This window comes from Schistocerca serialis, chromosome 1 (genome assembly GCF_023864345.2).
Source record: "Schistocerca serialis cubense isolate TAMUIC-IGC-003099 chromosome 1, iqSchSeri2.2, whole genome shotgun sequence".
NCBI classification, from domain to species: Eukaryota; Metazoa; Arthropoda; class Insecta; order Orthoptera; family Acrididae; genus Schistocerca; species Schistocerca serialis.
This window is the reverse complement of record NC_064638.1, coordinates 867,898,360-867,915,047: the sequence shown is the minus strand read 5'-3', so window position 1 is coordinate 867,915,047 and position 16,688 is coordinate 867,898,360. Positions and strand designations below refer to the sequence as shown.

Genomic DNA, 16,688 nt, shown 5'->3' with positions numbered 1-16,688 from the left:
GCAGTGGTTGGGAAGGGGGTGAGACAGGGTTGTAACCTATCCCCAATGTTATTCAATCTGTGTATTGAGCAAGCAGTGAAGGAAACAAATGAAAAATTCCGAGTAGGTATTAAAATCCATGGAGAAGAAATAAAAACTTTGAGGTTCGCCAATGACATTGTAATTCTGTCAGAAACAGCAAAGGACCTGGAAGAGCAGTTGAACAGAATGGATAGTATCTTGAAAGGACGATATAAGATGAACATCAACAAAAGCAAAACGAGGATAATGGAATGCAGTCGATTTAGTCAGGTGATGCTGAGGGAATTAGATTAGGAAATGAGAGACTTAAAGTAGTAAAGTAGTTTTGCTATTTGGGGAGCAAAATAACTGATGATGGTCGAAGTAGAGAGGATATAAAATGTAGACTGGCAATGGCAAGGAAAGCGTTTCTAAAGTAGAGAAATTTGTTAACATCGAGTATAGATTTAAGTGTCAGGAAGTCGTTTCTGAAAGTATTTGTATGGAGTGTAGCCATGTGTGGAAGTGAAACATGGACGATAAATAGTTTGGACAAGAAGAGAATAGAAGCTTTCGAAATGTGGTGCTACAGAAGAATTCTGAAGATTAGATGGATAGATCACATAACTAATGAGGAGGTATTGAATAGAATTGGGGAGAAGAGGAGTTTGTGGCACAACTTGACAAGAAGAAGGGACCAGTTGGTAGGACATGTTCTGAGGCATCAAGGGATCACCAGTGTAATATTGGAGGGCAGTGTGGAGGGTGAAAATCGTAGAGGGAGACCAAGAGATGAATACACTAAACAGATTCAGAAGGATGTAGGTTGCAGTAGGTACTGGAAGATGAAGAGGCTTACACAGGATAGAGCAGCATGGAGAGCTGCATCAAACCAGTCTCAGGACTGAAGATCACAACAACAACAACATTATTATTATTATTATTATTATTGTAGGCAAGTGTGCCATAATAAGAGCGAGGGTGGTGGTATGTTAAATTTGTGAAACTGCATAGAAGACACTAAAAAACGGTGACCCTCCACAGAAACAAACCCCTATGTCTGCACTTGGCCTACAGTGTAGTAGATTACACTGTGCAACACATTTAAACTTTTTGTCTGCCCTCTGGATAAAATTATGGTTTTTCACTTGTTTTGGTTATTGGGAATAAGGATTAGAAAATAAAAATTCCTATCACATGCCGTTTAGCAAAAGCAGAGGTTTTAATTTATGAAAAATAAATAATTTTGAAACGTCCAAGACAAATACTTCACCCAAGGATAAGTTAAGAAAGACTTTTTGACAGTTTTCATTTGATTTCATATTCTGCAGTGTTACTTATCAAGTACCAACTATATTCTGCCAATATGCTGCAGTTCTACCATATCACAAACTGCTTTTCCACTACTACAATGTCATAGTGAATGTATTTTCGTGCCCATCATTTTTATGTACTGGTAGTGTAACGATATATCGCTGGTGCACCACTGCTGTGGTGTAGTCCTAAAGTTCTGAGGGAAAAATTCAAATGGTAATCAAAGAAATGTGAGGTAACTTTGGTAACGTATGGTAAACATCTTATCATGTTAAGCCGGGTTCACACAGGCAACTAATATGACGAAACAGTTTGCGACTTTGTGTGGTGGCATCGTGAGCTACCGTTCACACAGGACGCCATAAATTCTATGTGCTTGCACTAATTTCAGTATGACATCAACTGAAATCATATGTGCGGATATGAATGTCGTAATGTAGGTAATGGCATTACAGCTGCGACAAGAGCTAGATACAAGGAAGACAAAACTCAACCATTGAATCCGAAAATAGATTTCTAACAGGGATAAATCAGGACCCGAAAACATATTTACAAAAGAAATAACACTCAGAAACGAAAATTCTGTGTACAATGGCAAACTAACCAACAGCTGGCATGGAAATATCATCTGTATACACACCACTCTTCCCAGATTTTAGAATCTAATTGTATTCGTTGATATAGGCATTTCGAATAACTAATTTTTAGTTTAACAACAGCCACATCACACTTGGGATCTATTTCTCGCATATAATCCACAATGTGTATAATGACTGGTCTCACAAATCACCAAGTTTATATGTCTCGCTGTTTTGGTTACACATATTAAGTTCATTTATTTATTCATCCAAAAATCTTTTAAGAGTGTGGGAAAGGTCACCGGTTTGCAAATATTGCTTCCCCCCCCCCCCCCCCCCCTCCCGGACAACACACACACACACACACACACACACACACACACACACACACACACACACACGTGCACACTGAAATCGACTAATGAAGTACAGCTGCAATTGCTCCACTATAACTGCGACAGAATGCTTGTGTTTCTAAACACTTTCAGCAGGGAGCAGTGGTGGAAGCCTATGGCACAACCAAGCCGAGTTGCGTCTCTTAAGTTGCGCCACTACATACTGGGGAGTTCACACATGCAACTGCAGTATGCCACTAGCTGTGGCGACTCTTTTGTTGAGTGTGTGAACTACGCTTTATTCACAAACTTTTAGTCTTCAAATTTGTGACTTTCGTGGCTATAAATACCAGTTAGCAGATATAGGCCTACTTATATTTCTCCGCTACGTTAAAATGCAATGAGTCACCATAGGTGCTACTTCCGGCTAATCATAATGAAACATACACGATGTTAAATCGCACAAATAGCATTTCAACATTGCAAAGGAGTGCAAGTTGTGAATTCGTTACTTGCGATTATAAACTGTAATAAATCGAACTAATAATAAAAATTACCGAAAAGTAGCATTCACAGAAATCACTGACAACTGAAAGTCAGGAGGAAAGATTCAGTTCGGTCCATTCATTTTTAAGTTATCAGCAAACAGTTTGCACAAGGAGGCCAACACAGTATACCATGTATATTATGAGACCGAAAGTACATACAAATTCTCGTTTTCCTCCTACAACACAAATTTCTCAAACGTTACAACGCGGACAGGGAACTCGGGTTGGCCTTTGAATGTCTTCTCAGTCGCTGGACTTAATTTACTTCCTATAGTCACGATAATAGTATTTGATACTTTACAATTTGCTGCAAAAGATGCCATGTTGGTCGACACTAAATTGTCGCTTGTCAAATCCTGAAGTTACTAAGTTATTGTAAAGTTGGTATCACGCAATCGACTTTCAATTGTGTCAAAAGTGTTTACTGTTCATAAAGTTGTTGTTTTTGTGGTCGGACGTAAACAAGAACTGAAGCAAAATGGGGAAAAGACAGCACCAAAAAGATAAGATGTAATATTTGTTTTATTAAACTCAGAATCCAATGTAAACCTTCTAATTGGAAAAATTACTGTGCTAATCACGATATTATCTTGAGCTCAATTGTTCACATTTTCTAGGTACATTACCTATACAGAATGGACAACTCTGTATGGAGGAAAACGATCCGGTCCAGAAACGTCTAATTTCAGACGATTGCCATTTGATCATTGTTGCCTGTGTTTGCAGCCATTTGAACACCCTTATTGTGATCAGGACGGGAACGTTTTTGAGCTGCAGGCAATCGTTGATTTCATAAAGAAGTTTAAATGTAATCCTGTTACAGGAAAGGTATTATTCTATATACCACAAAATTATTCAGACTGTTTCTTAGGTATTGTGATATATATTTACACCATGCAGTTGTTATGTTGCTGTTTTGTCAGTTGTCGTCATTGCTAACTAATGTTATGATTTCAGCCATTGGACCCAAAAAGTTTAGTCAAGTTGAATTTTCATAAAAATGCCAAGGGTGAATACCACTGCCCTGTTTTGTTTAAGACTTTTACAAAGCAATCGCATATTGTCGCTATAGCTACAACAGGAAACGTCTTTTCCCATGAGGTAAGTTTGATTTGTAATTTATTTTCTCTCTTTAATTTAATTGAAATTCAGAGAAAGTTTTTTTTTGTGCTACTCAAACATAACATGCACAAGAGGGAATATCTTCCTTTCTTTTTTTTTTTTCAAAAAAAAAAAAAAATAAAATAAACAGGCAGTGGAACAGTTAAACATCAAAGCCAAAAACTGGAAGGAATTGTTGACTGATGAAGCTTTCCAGAGGAAGGATATAATTACTATACAGGATCCCAACAACCTTGAAAAATTTAACATAGCAGAATTTTACCATGTTAAGAAAAATCTGAGTGTGGAAGATGAAGGTATGGTATAGTTACCCATTCTTAATTGTAATACAAAGTTTAACTCTTTACATTTGTTTTTATGGCTACTATAATCAATGCTTATGGAAGAATAGTTTCTTAAAGGAACACGTTGCTTACCAAGCCGTATGACTTAGGTATAGAGCATGTTTTATAGCTGCTGAAATGTAAATATGGTGCACTTTCTGTTTGAGACTGAAACAGAAACAGTACGCTTTCCATACTAATCACTTGAAAGCCCTTTTATAAACATCTGTGCTGTCTTCTTGCTGTGCCTCACATAGTTGTAAATTTAGTATGGTGTTAACTGTGGGTTGGGCAGACATTCTGGTAAAAGTAACATTCTCATATTCCATCCAGACAGAATAAAAGGAGAAATACCCATACACATGTGTTTTGGAAATATTCGTATTGCCATTAGCAGTAAGCAACAATATCATTTTCACTTCTGACTGCTTGTTTATGCACTAAATCCAAGTTTCAGTGTTCAGTTATACGTGTATCTGGCTATGTGAATCACTTCTCGAGTAAGAGAACCCCGCCACTAGGATCATACGTTGTAGAGCATTGTGGGATTTCATCTGATCTTTGTTTCACAGGGTTGCCAGAAGTTCTGGAAATCAGGGAATTTCAAACGTGTCAGGGAAATTTGAATAAAACACTTGAAAAATCTCTCTTTTTTGTCTCAGTAGATGTAATGATTTAGTTGTGGGATTGTGCTTGTCTTTCCTACAGGCATGTCTGCAGATCAGCGATCATCTTTATGGTGAGTTGCTTCCTATCCTCATTACCACTGTTTCTCAGAGTATTTGCACAAGTTATCCATTGCATGGATTTATCACTGTGGTCTCATTTCGTCAACGTGGTGTCTGTGACACGTGAATAGCTGGCCACACGAGTTGACTTCCACGACAGGCCAAAAATATAGACCATTTCTGTCAGTCTGAAGCCCATCATTTCCCACTAATGTCCAAGCCCTGCCCATCAGATCTGGTCCTGCTGATATACCTTCTGGCTGGATCGTTTTGTGTGTGGCATAATGTAGTGGATTTTCATAGTTTATCCATGGACCTGGGACTGCATTGCTCCTCGGCAGGCTAGAGGCCACAGGCAATGGATTTCAGGAATTGCGACTGTCTCACCACAAGCACATTGCACAGTGCAGCGTTTTATAGTCATTTTATTTATTCTAGTACATTTTGGCACCTCAAAAGTAGTTTATAGATTAGGAAGTATGAACAATAAGAAGGAAATTGTGGCAGTCACTGGCAGTTTGTACGATATGTACTCAAATATTTCCTGAAAGAAAAATCACACAATACCTGCAAAATAATAGACATAACACAGTACATAATAACTGACAGTAATGAACATAGTAGAACCAAAATTTTATTGGTGGTCACCTATAGTGTTGGTTTACTCAACTCTTCCCTGCCTTACACACTTCTTTCAAGACACACACATTTTTCTGAGGTTATTTCTGAAATCAGTGAAGGTATTAAATCTGTCTTCCGACTCCAAGGAAATGCGTATTTTTGTCACCAAATGTGTTTTGTTTTATTGAAATAAAATAACATCAGTGGCCTTAATGAAACACACATACTATTTGGCTTGCTTTCTCCATCTAAAGACAGTTCATTACAAAATATGTTCATATTAGTACATAAGATTTTTGCTCACACGGGGGAGAAATACAAAAGTCTTTGCATTTTTTTGAACTTATGTCTTTACTTACATTTGAGATCTCAAAATTTGTCAGTGAAAAATACTAAAACTTGTCTGGAAATCATGGAATTTCACTTGGAGAAACTTGTGGCAACCCTAGTTCATTGCTGATGTATTTTTATACTAGTGAATAATGTTTCTACATTGTCCAAGCTGCACAATATGAATGTTAGTTTCTACAATTGATGTTTTCATAGACGTGTAAAGTTTATTATGTTGGCCATGTAAGTCAGGTGCATCTAACTAGAATTAGAACTATTTGAGAGTTGCAAGTGAAATGGAAGGAGAGCCACTTTAAGTGTTGATTCGTACAATATGAAGATACCCAAATGAAGGAGAGATGTTAAAAAAATCTGTAGAAGTAAACATAAACAGATGGTTAGTGCATAATCATCATGATGGCATTGCAGGAAGACAACTGTTTACATTTGGTTTGTCAGTGATACAGATGCTGACATTTTACAGGTACTGTCAGCCTATTTCCCCGCTATAGTTCTGTTCCTGTACGTAGTGTTTGGAGAAGTTAGTTGCAGTTAAAGTTTCAGTACTTGTAATTAAGCCACTCTACACTTTGGTGGCTAATGCAGCAATCATTTCTTGCAGGCTTGTCTGTGTTGCATGAAGCATCACAGAATCGTAATCTAAGCATATTACGTGAACTGTTCTCCATGGACCTTCAAAGCTGGCTTTGATTACTGATCTTCGTGTTGAGAAGTTTGTGGTAAGGAGAAAGAAGATAGGAAAGCATCAAAATTGTATTCATTAATGCTGTTGAAGATATGCAGCATGACAACATTTATTTCCTGTCATTGGAAAATTTTAATGAAGCACCTCAAGATCCTCCTCCTAGGTGTGGGTGATGTCTTGTTAGGATTATTAAATGAGCATGTGAAAATTACTTTCCACATTGACATATTTGCAGTTTTTCAGCTATGTTCACCATGGCATCTTTCTGCGTAATGTGTATAAATCTAACGCCATTATGTTTGTCAGATGCTACAGTTGATGGACTTAAGTATGCTCACTATGTTTGAGGTATATCTGTTATGTGTGTATTTTACCTATTGTGTATGTGCAAATTTGTTTCCCTGTGCTTGTGCTCTTTACATTGTCCATTCTCTCTGTAGTTTCAACTTTGATGATCTTTATTTTTATAGAAACATATCCTAACAATTCTACAATTGGGTAAGCAAGATTTGTTATTAAGAACTTTCCAGAAAATGACATTTCGCTTGTGCATGTATTCCAGTGATGCTTCTTGTCAGCTACTTGCAGGTTGTTCATGATATTATGTAAAAATTGCCTTTGTTCTTTGATGTGGCAGTAACAAAAGGAACTGGCTGCCATTCACATTGTGTTGATTTGATTCTCCCAAAAAATCACTTGTCACTGTATCATACTTTCCCTGTGTCAGCGCATATCTTGGAGAATCAACATTTTCATGTACCTCAGTAAAAGCTGGCCTTGCTTGTATGTGGTGAATAGCTTTCTAGATGATCAGTCTTCATTTCAGTTGTATTTCTGATACCTGTTCTTAATACCTTCTGCATGAATCTTTTTTCTATTTTTTTGTCACCTTGATATTGCCCAGAGTATGTAGAGTGTCATATTTGTGTAGTGCCCATTTAATTTTTTTTGTCAGGTGTTCCATTGGTATGATGATTAGCATAATTGACTACTAAACCAAATGCCCCATTCTCGATCTCAAATACTACCAACATTTCAAAATATAAAAGTCTCAAGGTTTCCCTCATGGGTATGGGCTCACTTTCATTCTGCTTACATACATGCAATTCGTGTGGAAGAGGGAGAAAAAAAAAGACACAGCACACATTTTCACCCATGAGATGACTGACTACCACAGAAGACAGAAGAATCAGCAGTGATCAACAGCATTAAAGTACAAAAGGCAATAGAAATAATTGCATTAAATAACTAAAATGTATGCCATCTCTGATACTGACTCTGCACAAAAAAGTAAGATAGAAAAGAAAAATAAATAGAGGAAGCAATTGCCTCTATTACTAAACTAAAATTCTAGACAGCAGAGGAAATTAGCAAAAAAGCCTCTTGAGACCGAAATCTAGGAACCAGATACTAGCCTACAAATTAAGCCCAGATTCAACTGTGAATGGTGACAGGAACTTATTAATTTGTGAGAGTGTTTTGATATTCAAAAGAATACAAACGAAAACACGGTATGAGGAAATAGATCATTAAGTAACACTGAAATGAATTTGAAAATACTGCTAAAATCAATTGGTTGCTGTTAAGAAAATTCAGCTGGAAGTGCAGCAAGTAAAAATTTGCCCACCAGTGGATAAATAAGGAGAAAGGACAAGAAAATAATTGTAGGTAGATTGGGTGATATGATTATGAAAATTCAATTCAGTTGAAATTGAATGAGAAGGCAAGCTGTTAGCATCAGAGGCACACGTGAGAACACAGTAGGTTTTCCCCTTAATGGAAGGAAGGAAAGTGAGAATGTACAGTAATGTCAATAGAGATTTAGCTGACTAGGCCAAGAATTGGGCAGACATCAGCCAAGATTTCGTTGAATGAATAACTGTGTTATTCACCTAAAGTGATTCTTGCTCAATAGTTGTTGTTGTTGTTTTTTTAATTTTATTATTCAGTGGAGATTCCCGGTCCTTCCAAATGTTTGTAGATGTAACTTGCTTTGCCTTTCTTTCTATGACAGCTTTCTGCTGAAAACATCAGTAAAGTAAAATCATCTGTTTTGTTCTTCATCATTGTCTTCTGACTCCCAAATTCCAGACTTAATCCACCTTCCCTGCTCTCATCACACAGAATGAATGTTCATTGTAAAGGTTTCAAATTTTGATTTGCAAGGTAATGTCGGGGGTTTTATATGATGTTTTGTTGCATAACATAATCAATTAAAACAATAAGTCAGTGGGATTTAACATGATGTTTTATATGACACTGTATGTATCACCTTGTTCTGTGTCAACAGTCCGAAGTGAATGCAGTCCAGTGCAGGAATGCACGAATAGGCAAACAATCCGATGTGAAGTGGTATGGTGTGCCTCTGTCCTACGTGCACAGCCCATTCGCACTGTGGCCGTTACCGATATATGAGAAAAATTGGTTTTCCCATTTTCTTGCTGTAAAAAGTACTGTACGTTAACGAAACAAAGCTACATCAGCTCCTGAAGCAAGGGCCATTTTTATTTTTTGAGAATCTTTTTCTTTTAAAAAATTAAAACCATTTCTTTCAGTTTTGTGCTTTTTCTTCACTATACATAGCTTCTCATCCAATTCTAAGGAAGGTAATTGGCTCACAAAATCGATTTCTGTTTGTTATAGTTTCACATCACACCTTGATGATGAAGTATTTTATTTTCGATATTGGTTATACATATTGTGACAGTTAATTTCTAAACAATGTATCACATAAAATTTGAAGGGTTTACAATGAAACATATGGTCACTGGCTGCTTTATTTTAGAAGATGTATTGGTGTGTGCTAAAGGTAGCTAACATATCAGAATTGTTTTTAAAACAGAGATGAAACATTATCTCACTGTGACATGGAGTAAATGAAAGTTAAAGTGTTTTACCCGAGTGCACTAGTGCAAAGTGCACTGCCTGAGCATGCTATGTGCAACTTCGCTGCACCTGACAATCAGTTGTGAGCCATTTGTGGAAATAGATGCAATATTCCACTGTCAGCATTCCCACCCAGTCGGCACAGTACATTTATTATGACAGAGGAAAGACTTTTTAATGGAAAACTGATATCTTAAGTATCAAATACTGAAGAAACATTGTGTACTACAAAGAAGTGCAACTAAAAATCTGCATTTGGAAAGGCATATACATGGCGGATTTCATGATTTGTATGAAGAATTGAAATGTCAGCCTTTGCTTTTCGAGGAATACGCTCGAATGTTACCTGCAATGTGTATTATATTGTGGATGCTATAAAACCTGTTCTGCAATTGAATTCATTTAATACAGTTCTGCTAACTCGCTTTTCCTTCCAGAATTTCAAAAATTTTATTTCCACTATTATACAGTGTGTTACAAAAAGGTACGGCCAAACTTTCAGGAAACATTCCTCACACACAAAGAAAGAAAATATGTTATGTGGACATGTGTCCTGAAACGTTTACTTTCCATGTTAGGGCTCGTTTTATTACTTCTCTTCAAATCACATTAATCATGGAATGGAAACACACAGCAACAGAACGTACCAGCGTGACTTCAAACACTTTGTTACAGTAAATGTTCAAAATGTCCCCCGTTAGCGAGGATACATGCATCCACCCTCCATCGCATGGAATCCCTGATGCGCTGATGGAGCCCCGGAGAATGGCGTATTGTATCACAGCCGTCCACAATACGATCATGAAGAGTCTCAAATGCCCCCATAAATGAAAGTCAAGAGGGTTGAGGTCAGGAGAGCGTGGAGGCCATGGAATTGGTTCGCCTCTACCAATCCATCGGTCACCGAATCTGTTGTTGAGAAGCGTATGAACACTTCGACTGAAATGTGCAGGAGCTCCATCGTGCATGAACCACATGTTGTGTCGTACTTGTAAAGGCACATGTTCTAGCAGCACAGGTAGAGTATCCCGTATGAAATCATGACAATGTGCTCCATTGAGCATAGGTGGACGAAACTAAAATGAGCTCTAACATGGAAATTAAGCGTTTCCAGCCACATGTCCACATAATATCTTTTCTTTATTTGTGTGTAAGGAATGTTTCCTGAAAGTTTGGCCGTACCTTTTTGTAACACTCTGTAGAAGTTTGTAAAGCTAGATGGACAATATCGATAATGAAGCGCAAGCCCAAGCCAATAGAAGATGACATTAAAATAATAGTTCAAACTTTTTGGGTCAGATGGCAATTCTCTGTCTTGGGAAGTATTTGGGGGGAAACACACTCACATTAAACAAACAGTAAATCTGGATCATTGTATTATTACCAAACATCCTTCTTTTTGATTGGATTATTAACTGTCACTGATGCAAGTTATTGGTTTGTTATGGTGAATGCAACCAAAAGACTCAGGAGTTTTTGAGTACTATTCCTTTCAACATGCAGTATAAACAGAAAGACTAAATATATTTAAAGAATAATATGTACCAAGATCCAAAAGGACAAACACTGTAGGTGACGTTAAAGATAGATACAGCTATTGGTTATCTTTGGCAAGAATGGTGATCGAATGTTCTTTCGGTTGTATAGCATCTGAATTTAGAAATTTTCATAAACCCATCGACTTCCTGCCATTCATGGTATGATATTAAATGGTTATTATAGTTTTTATTTCTTTGGTCCCACAATACACAATGTTCTTGAACAGTACTGACCAAAATTTCAGACGCTGTAAGCTGAAACGCAAACAGCGTCCACTTCACGTGAAAATGTCGCACCAGTTGATCGCATCAGCTTTGCCACATCAGGCATTGCTTGATATCCCATGCATGTGTGCTGATGTAGGACAGTTCAAATTTTGGTGACAGTTTGCTGTCTTCACAAAGTCGCTGCACTGTGTTCAGAACAGTTTGCTCACATAGGATACTGCCTGTGCTGCTAGTGTTACGCATGCGAATGTTTTATAGCACACCTACCAATTTTATGACATACTGACCAGTAACTGAGTTCATGCCAAATATGCTCAGAATTTTAGGTTTAATAGCTATGACAGCTACAAAAATCCAGATTTTGGACCAAGGAGATTCCTTGGTATTACTGATACATGTGGTATCCAAAGACTGGTTTGGTGGAGCTCTCCTTGCTACTCTATCCCGTTCAAGCCTCTTCATCTCTAAGTGACTACTGCAACTTACATCCTCCTGAAACTGCTTAGAGTAGCCATCTCTTGGTCTCCCTCTGGAGTTTTTACCCTCACACTTCCCTCCAGTACTAAATTGGTGATCCCTCGATGCCTCAGAGCATGTCCTACCAACCAATCCCTTCTTCTAGTCAAGTTGTGCCACAAATTCCTATTCTTCCCAATTCTCTTCATGACCACCTCATTAGTTACATGGTGTATTCATCTGATCTTCAGCATTCTTCTGTAGCACCACATTTCAAAAGCTTCTGGTCTCTCTTTGTCTACATTGTTTATTGTCCATGTTTCACTTCCTTATGTGGCTACACTCCAGACAAATACTTTCAGAAAAGTCTTCCTGACACTTAAATCTAGACTTGATGTTAGCAAATTTCTCTTCGGAAACGCTTTCCTTGCCATAGCCAGTCTAGATCTTATGTTGTCTCTACTTTCTCCATCATCAGTTATTTTGCTTCCCAAACAGCAAAACTCATCTACGTGTCCCATTTCCTAATCTAATTCCCTCAGCATCACCTGATTTTATTTGATTGCATTCCATTATCCTCATTTTGCTTTTGTTGATGTTCATCTTATATCCTCCTTTCAAGACACTGTCCATTCCGTTCCACTGCTCTTCCAAGTCCTTTGCTGTCTCTGACAGAATTACAGTGTCGTGGGCAAACCTCGAAGTTTTTATTTCTTCTCCCTATTCCAAATTTTTCTTTTGTTTTCTTACTCCATGCTCAATATACAGACTGAATAACATCGGGGATAGGCTACAACCCTGTCTCACTACCTTCTTAAGCACTGCTTCCCTTTCGTGCCCCTCAACTCTTGTAACTGCAATCTGGTTTCTGTGCAAATTGGAAATGGTCAATGGTTTACACCTGCCACTTTCAGAATTTGAATGAGAGTATTCCAGTTAACATATTCAAAAGCTTTCTATAACGCTAAAAATGCTATAAACATATGTTTGACTTACCTTAACCCATCTTCTAAGATAAGTTCCAGTACTGAGATTGGCTTCTCTCAGTTTTTCCATTACTCTATAAAGGATTCGCTTTAGTATTTTGCAGCTGTGACTTATTAAACTGACAGTTCGGTAATTTTCACACCTGTCAGTATCTGCTTTTTTGGGAATTGGAATTATTATATTCTTGACATATGAGGGCGTTTCCCCTGTCTCATACATCTTACTCAACAGATTGAAGAGCTTTGTTATGGCTGGCTCTCCCAAGGCTATCAGCAGTTCTAACGGAATGTTGTCTACTCACGGGGCATTGTTTCGACTTAGGTCTTTTTGTGCGCTGTCAAATTGTTCATGCAGTGTCATATCTCCCATCTCATCTTCATCTACATCCTCTTCCATTTCCTTAATATTGCCCTCAAGTACATCCCTTGTATGGACACACTATATACTCCTTCCACCTTTCATCTTTCCCTTGTTTGGTAGGACTGCTTTTCCATCTGAGCTCTTGATATTCATACAGGTGGTTCTCTTTTCTCCAAAGGTGCCTTTAATTTTCTTGTATGCAGCATCTATCTTATCCCTAGTGAATATGCTACTACATCCTTACATTTGTCCTCTAGCTATCCCTGCTTAGCCATTTGCACTTCCTGTCAATCTCATTTGTGAGACGTTTGTATTCCTTTTCGCCTGCTTCACTTACTGCATTGTTATATTTTCTCCTTTCATCAGTTAAATTCAGTATCTTGTGTTATCCAAGGATTTCTACTAGCCCTTGTCTTTTCACCTACTTTATCCTCTGTGCCTTCACTATTTCATCTCTCAAAGCTACCCATTCTTCTTCTATTGTATTTCTTTCCTGCATTCTTGTCTATTGTTCCCAGATGCTCTCTCTAAAACCCCTCCTGCAGGTTCGGGGGTAAGAATAGGCCCGCGGTATTCCTGCCTGTCGTAAGAGGCGACTAAAAGGAGTCTCAAACGTTTCGGCCTTAATGTGATGGTCCCCTAAGGGGTTTGACCACTCCGTTTCCAAATTTTCTGTTAGTGCGTACCATTTGGGGAAGGACACCTTACGTGGTGTATTATATATCCATCTTGCCCTAAGATCTAGCACACCCAATATTGTCATGGAGTTGGCCTTACACCGTGCTTGCAGCCACATCAGCTGCTGTGTGTTCCGGGCAGCATACATGCCCTCCATTATGAACTTCCATCTTTGCCCTCCTGACACATATGGATATTCGACACCCGACATCCAGCACGGTAGCCAGTCCGTTGTGGTGGGGTTGTCATGTACCCTCTTGGTGGTAGCCCCCTGACTACACAGGGATCGCACTGCTGATGCCTGAGCTGCTACCTCCCCACGTATGCCGAGGAGTAGATGCCTATCCCTCTGGGGCATCGGGACTCCCAGCAAAGGCTATCCTGCCTGGTGGTCTTTGCTGTGGCTGGGTGGCGCCCGTGGGGAGAGCCCCTGGTCGGAGTGGGTAGCATCAGGGCGGATGACCCGCAATGAAGCGTGGTACATTATCTCTCGCTGGTGGGCCTCCACCAGCAGTCTCTAAGCGATCGAGGTCTAACCTCGACGGCAAGCAATTCAATCCAAGATCATTTCCCTCACTGGCCACTCCATGGGAGGAACGCATGGCTAACGACAGCAGTGGAGATTATTCACCCCGGTACCTTGTCTGTACGCGGCTCGATGGTGAATCTTTTATGCAAACTAAGCCTCAATTTTTTTTGGAGCATTTAGAGGACAAGTTAGGGGAGGTGGAGGGCTTGTCCAAAATGCGCTCTGGGTCGGTTCTCATCAAAACAGCATCCTCTGCCCAGTCACGGAGGTTGCTCACTTGTGACAAGTTGGGGGATGTTTCCGTCACCATCACTCCCCATAAAAGTTTAAACATGGTCTAGGGTATTATATTCCACAGGGATCTTCTTCTGCAGTCCGACGATGAACTACGCGCCAACCTAGAACGACAAGGTGTTCACTTCGTCCGGCGCGTCCATCGGGGTCCGAGGGATAATCAGGTAGCCACCGGTGCCTTCATCTTGGCCTTTGAGGGTGATGTCTTACCCGAAAAGGTTAAGGTGATGGTTTACCGTTGTGATGTGAAGCCATATATCCCTTCTCCAATGCGGTGTTTTAAATGCTGGAAGTTCGGGCACATATCCTCTCGCTGTACTTCCAGCATCACGTGTCGGGATTGTGGACATCCTTCCCATCCTGATACTCCATGTGCCCCACCTCCTATCTGTGTTAACTGCGAACACCATTCCCCCTGCTTGCCGGACTGTAGGATCTTCCAGAAAGAACGGAAGATAATGGAATATGAAACCCTGGACCGCCTGACCTACTCTGAGGCTAGGCGGAAATATGAGAGACTCCATCCTGTGCCAATGACGTCAACGTACGCCGCTGCTGCAAAGACGGTTCTTCCATCTCCTGTGTCGTCCCATACGGTTGGTTCTCTGATTGGTCAGCATCCAAAACCCCCCTTGATTGTGGGGGGCACTTCACACCCTGTTGCTCCTGCTCCAATTTCTCCAGGAGCAACACCCTCCCAACCATCGGGGACATCAGCTCCCCCTTCCCAGCCGGAGAAGCGTTAGACTTCTTCGGCTACTCTCGCCAGGAAGGGATCCCTTGGGGACCTCCCTTCGCAAGTTCCGACCAGTGGAAAAGCGGACGCCCGCAAGTGGTTGAAACAACCACCAGTCCCTGGTCGTAGGGCCTCACGGTCGTCGTCTGTCCCTGAGACAGACCCAGTGAAGCCCATGAAGCCTGAACCACCGAAGGCACAGCGAGACAAGCTGAAAAAGAAGAAAGTCCCCAAGACCAACGATATTGCGGTGGCACCCATCCCACCGCTACCTACAAGCTCTGCCTCAGAGGACGAGGTGGAGATTCTGGCGTCCACTGAGGACCTCAATCTCGCCAGTCCCTTGGACGCAATGGATGGCATTTGCGCGGGTGCTCCATTGGAGGCAGCAGGTGACCCAGCGGCGTAATCTGCCTTCCCAGTCCCGTCACGCCTTTCCCAGCCATGGACAACACCATCTTCGAGTGGAACCGCAGCGGTTTCTTCCACCATCTAGCTGAGCTCCGCCAACTTATCAGCCTTAACCCTTTCTTCTGCATTGCTCTTCAGGAAACTAGGTTTCCAGCAATGCGAACCCCCGCCCTCCGTGGCTATCGGGGTTATTATAAGAACCGGGCAGCATATGAAAGGGTGTCTGGTGGCGTCTGCCTCTATGTCCTTCACACTCTCCACAGCGAGTCTGTCCCTCTCCAAACACCTTTAGAGGCTGTCGCTGTTCGTGTGTGGACGCCACAGGCTGTTACCGTCTGCAGTCTTTACCTTCCACCGGATGGTGATGTCTCGCAGCATGTCCTGGCTGCACTGGTAGCCCAATTGCCGCCACCTTTCTTGCTATTGGGCGACTTCAACACCCATAACCCTCAGTGGCAACAGGTCGAGGCGCCATCGTTGAGCATTTATTGTCGCAGCTTGATCTCTCGCTGTTAAATGATGGTGCCTTCACACACTTCAGTGTGGCGCATGGCACATACTCCGCCATTGACCTTTCAATCTGTAGCCCTAGCCTCTTACCGTCTGTCTAATGGAGTGTGCATGACGACCTGTGTGGTAGTGACCACTTTCCGATCTTTCTGTCACTACCACAGCGTCACTCTTCTGGGCGCCCTAGCAGATGGGCTATTAATAAGGCTGACTGGGACTTGTTCTCCTCCACTGCCGCTATTGAACCTCTCTCTACTGATGACATTGATGCGGTGGTTCAATCGGTCACCACCGGCGTCGTTACTGCCGCCGAATCTGCCATTCCCCGTTCTTCTGGGTCCCCTCGGCGGCGGACTGTGCCTTGGTGGTCGCCTGAGATCGCTGAAGCGATTAAAGATCGCCGGCGGGTGCTCCAGCGTCACAAGCGACATCCCTCCATAGACCACCTTATCGCCTTCAAACGGCTGCAT

The 16,688-nt window shown here is 40.8% G+C and overlaps 1 protein-coding gene across 1 annotated transcript in view; it reads left to right on the top strand.

Moving 5' to 3' along the window:
- The first annotated feature begins 3,139 nt into the window (after nucleotides 1-3,139).
- LOC126485814 (RING-type E3 ubiquitin-protein ligase PPIL2) overlaps nucleotides 3,140-16,688 on the top strand; it is an 81,999-nt gene continuing 68,450 nt past the window's right edge. Inside the window, exons 1-4 of the mRNA XM_050108904.1 lie at nucleotides 3,140-3,285; nucleotides 3,393-3,603; nucleotides 3,733-3,876; nucleotides 4,028-4,193. Coding sequence (XP_049964861.1) covers nucleotides 3,254-3,285; nucleotides 3,393-3,603; nucleotides 3,733-3,876; nucleotides 4,028-4,193 — 553 coding nt within the window. The 5' untranslated portion in view covers nucleotides 3,140-3,253. The remainder of the gene's footprint in view (nucleotides 3,286-3,392; nucleotides 3,604-3,732; nucleotides 3,877-4,027; nucleotides 4,194-16,688) is intronic.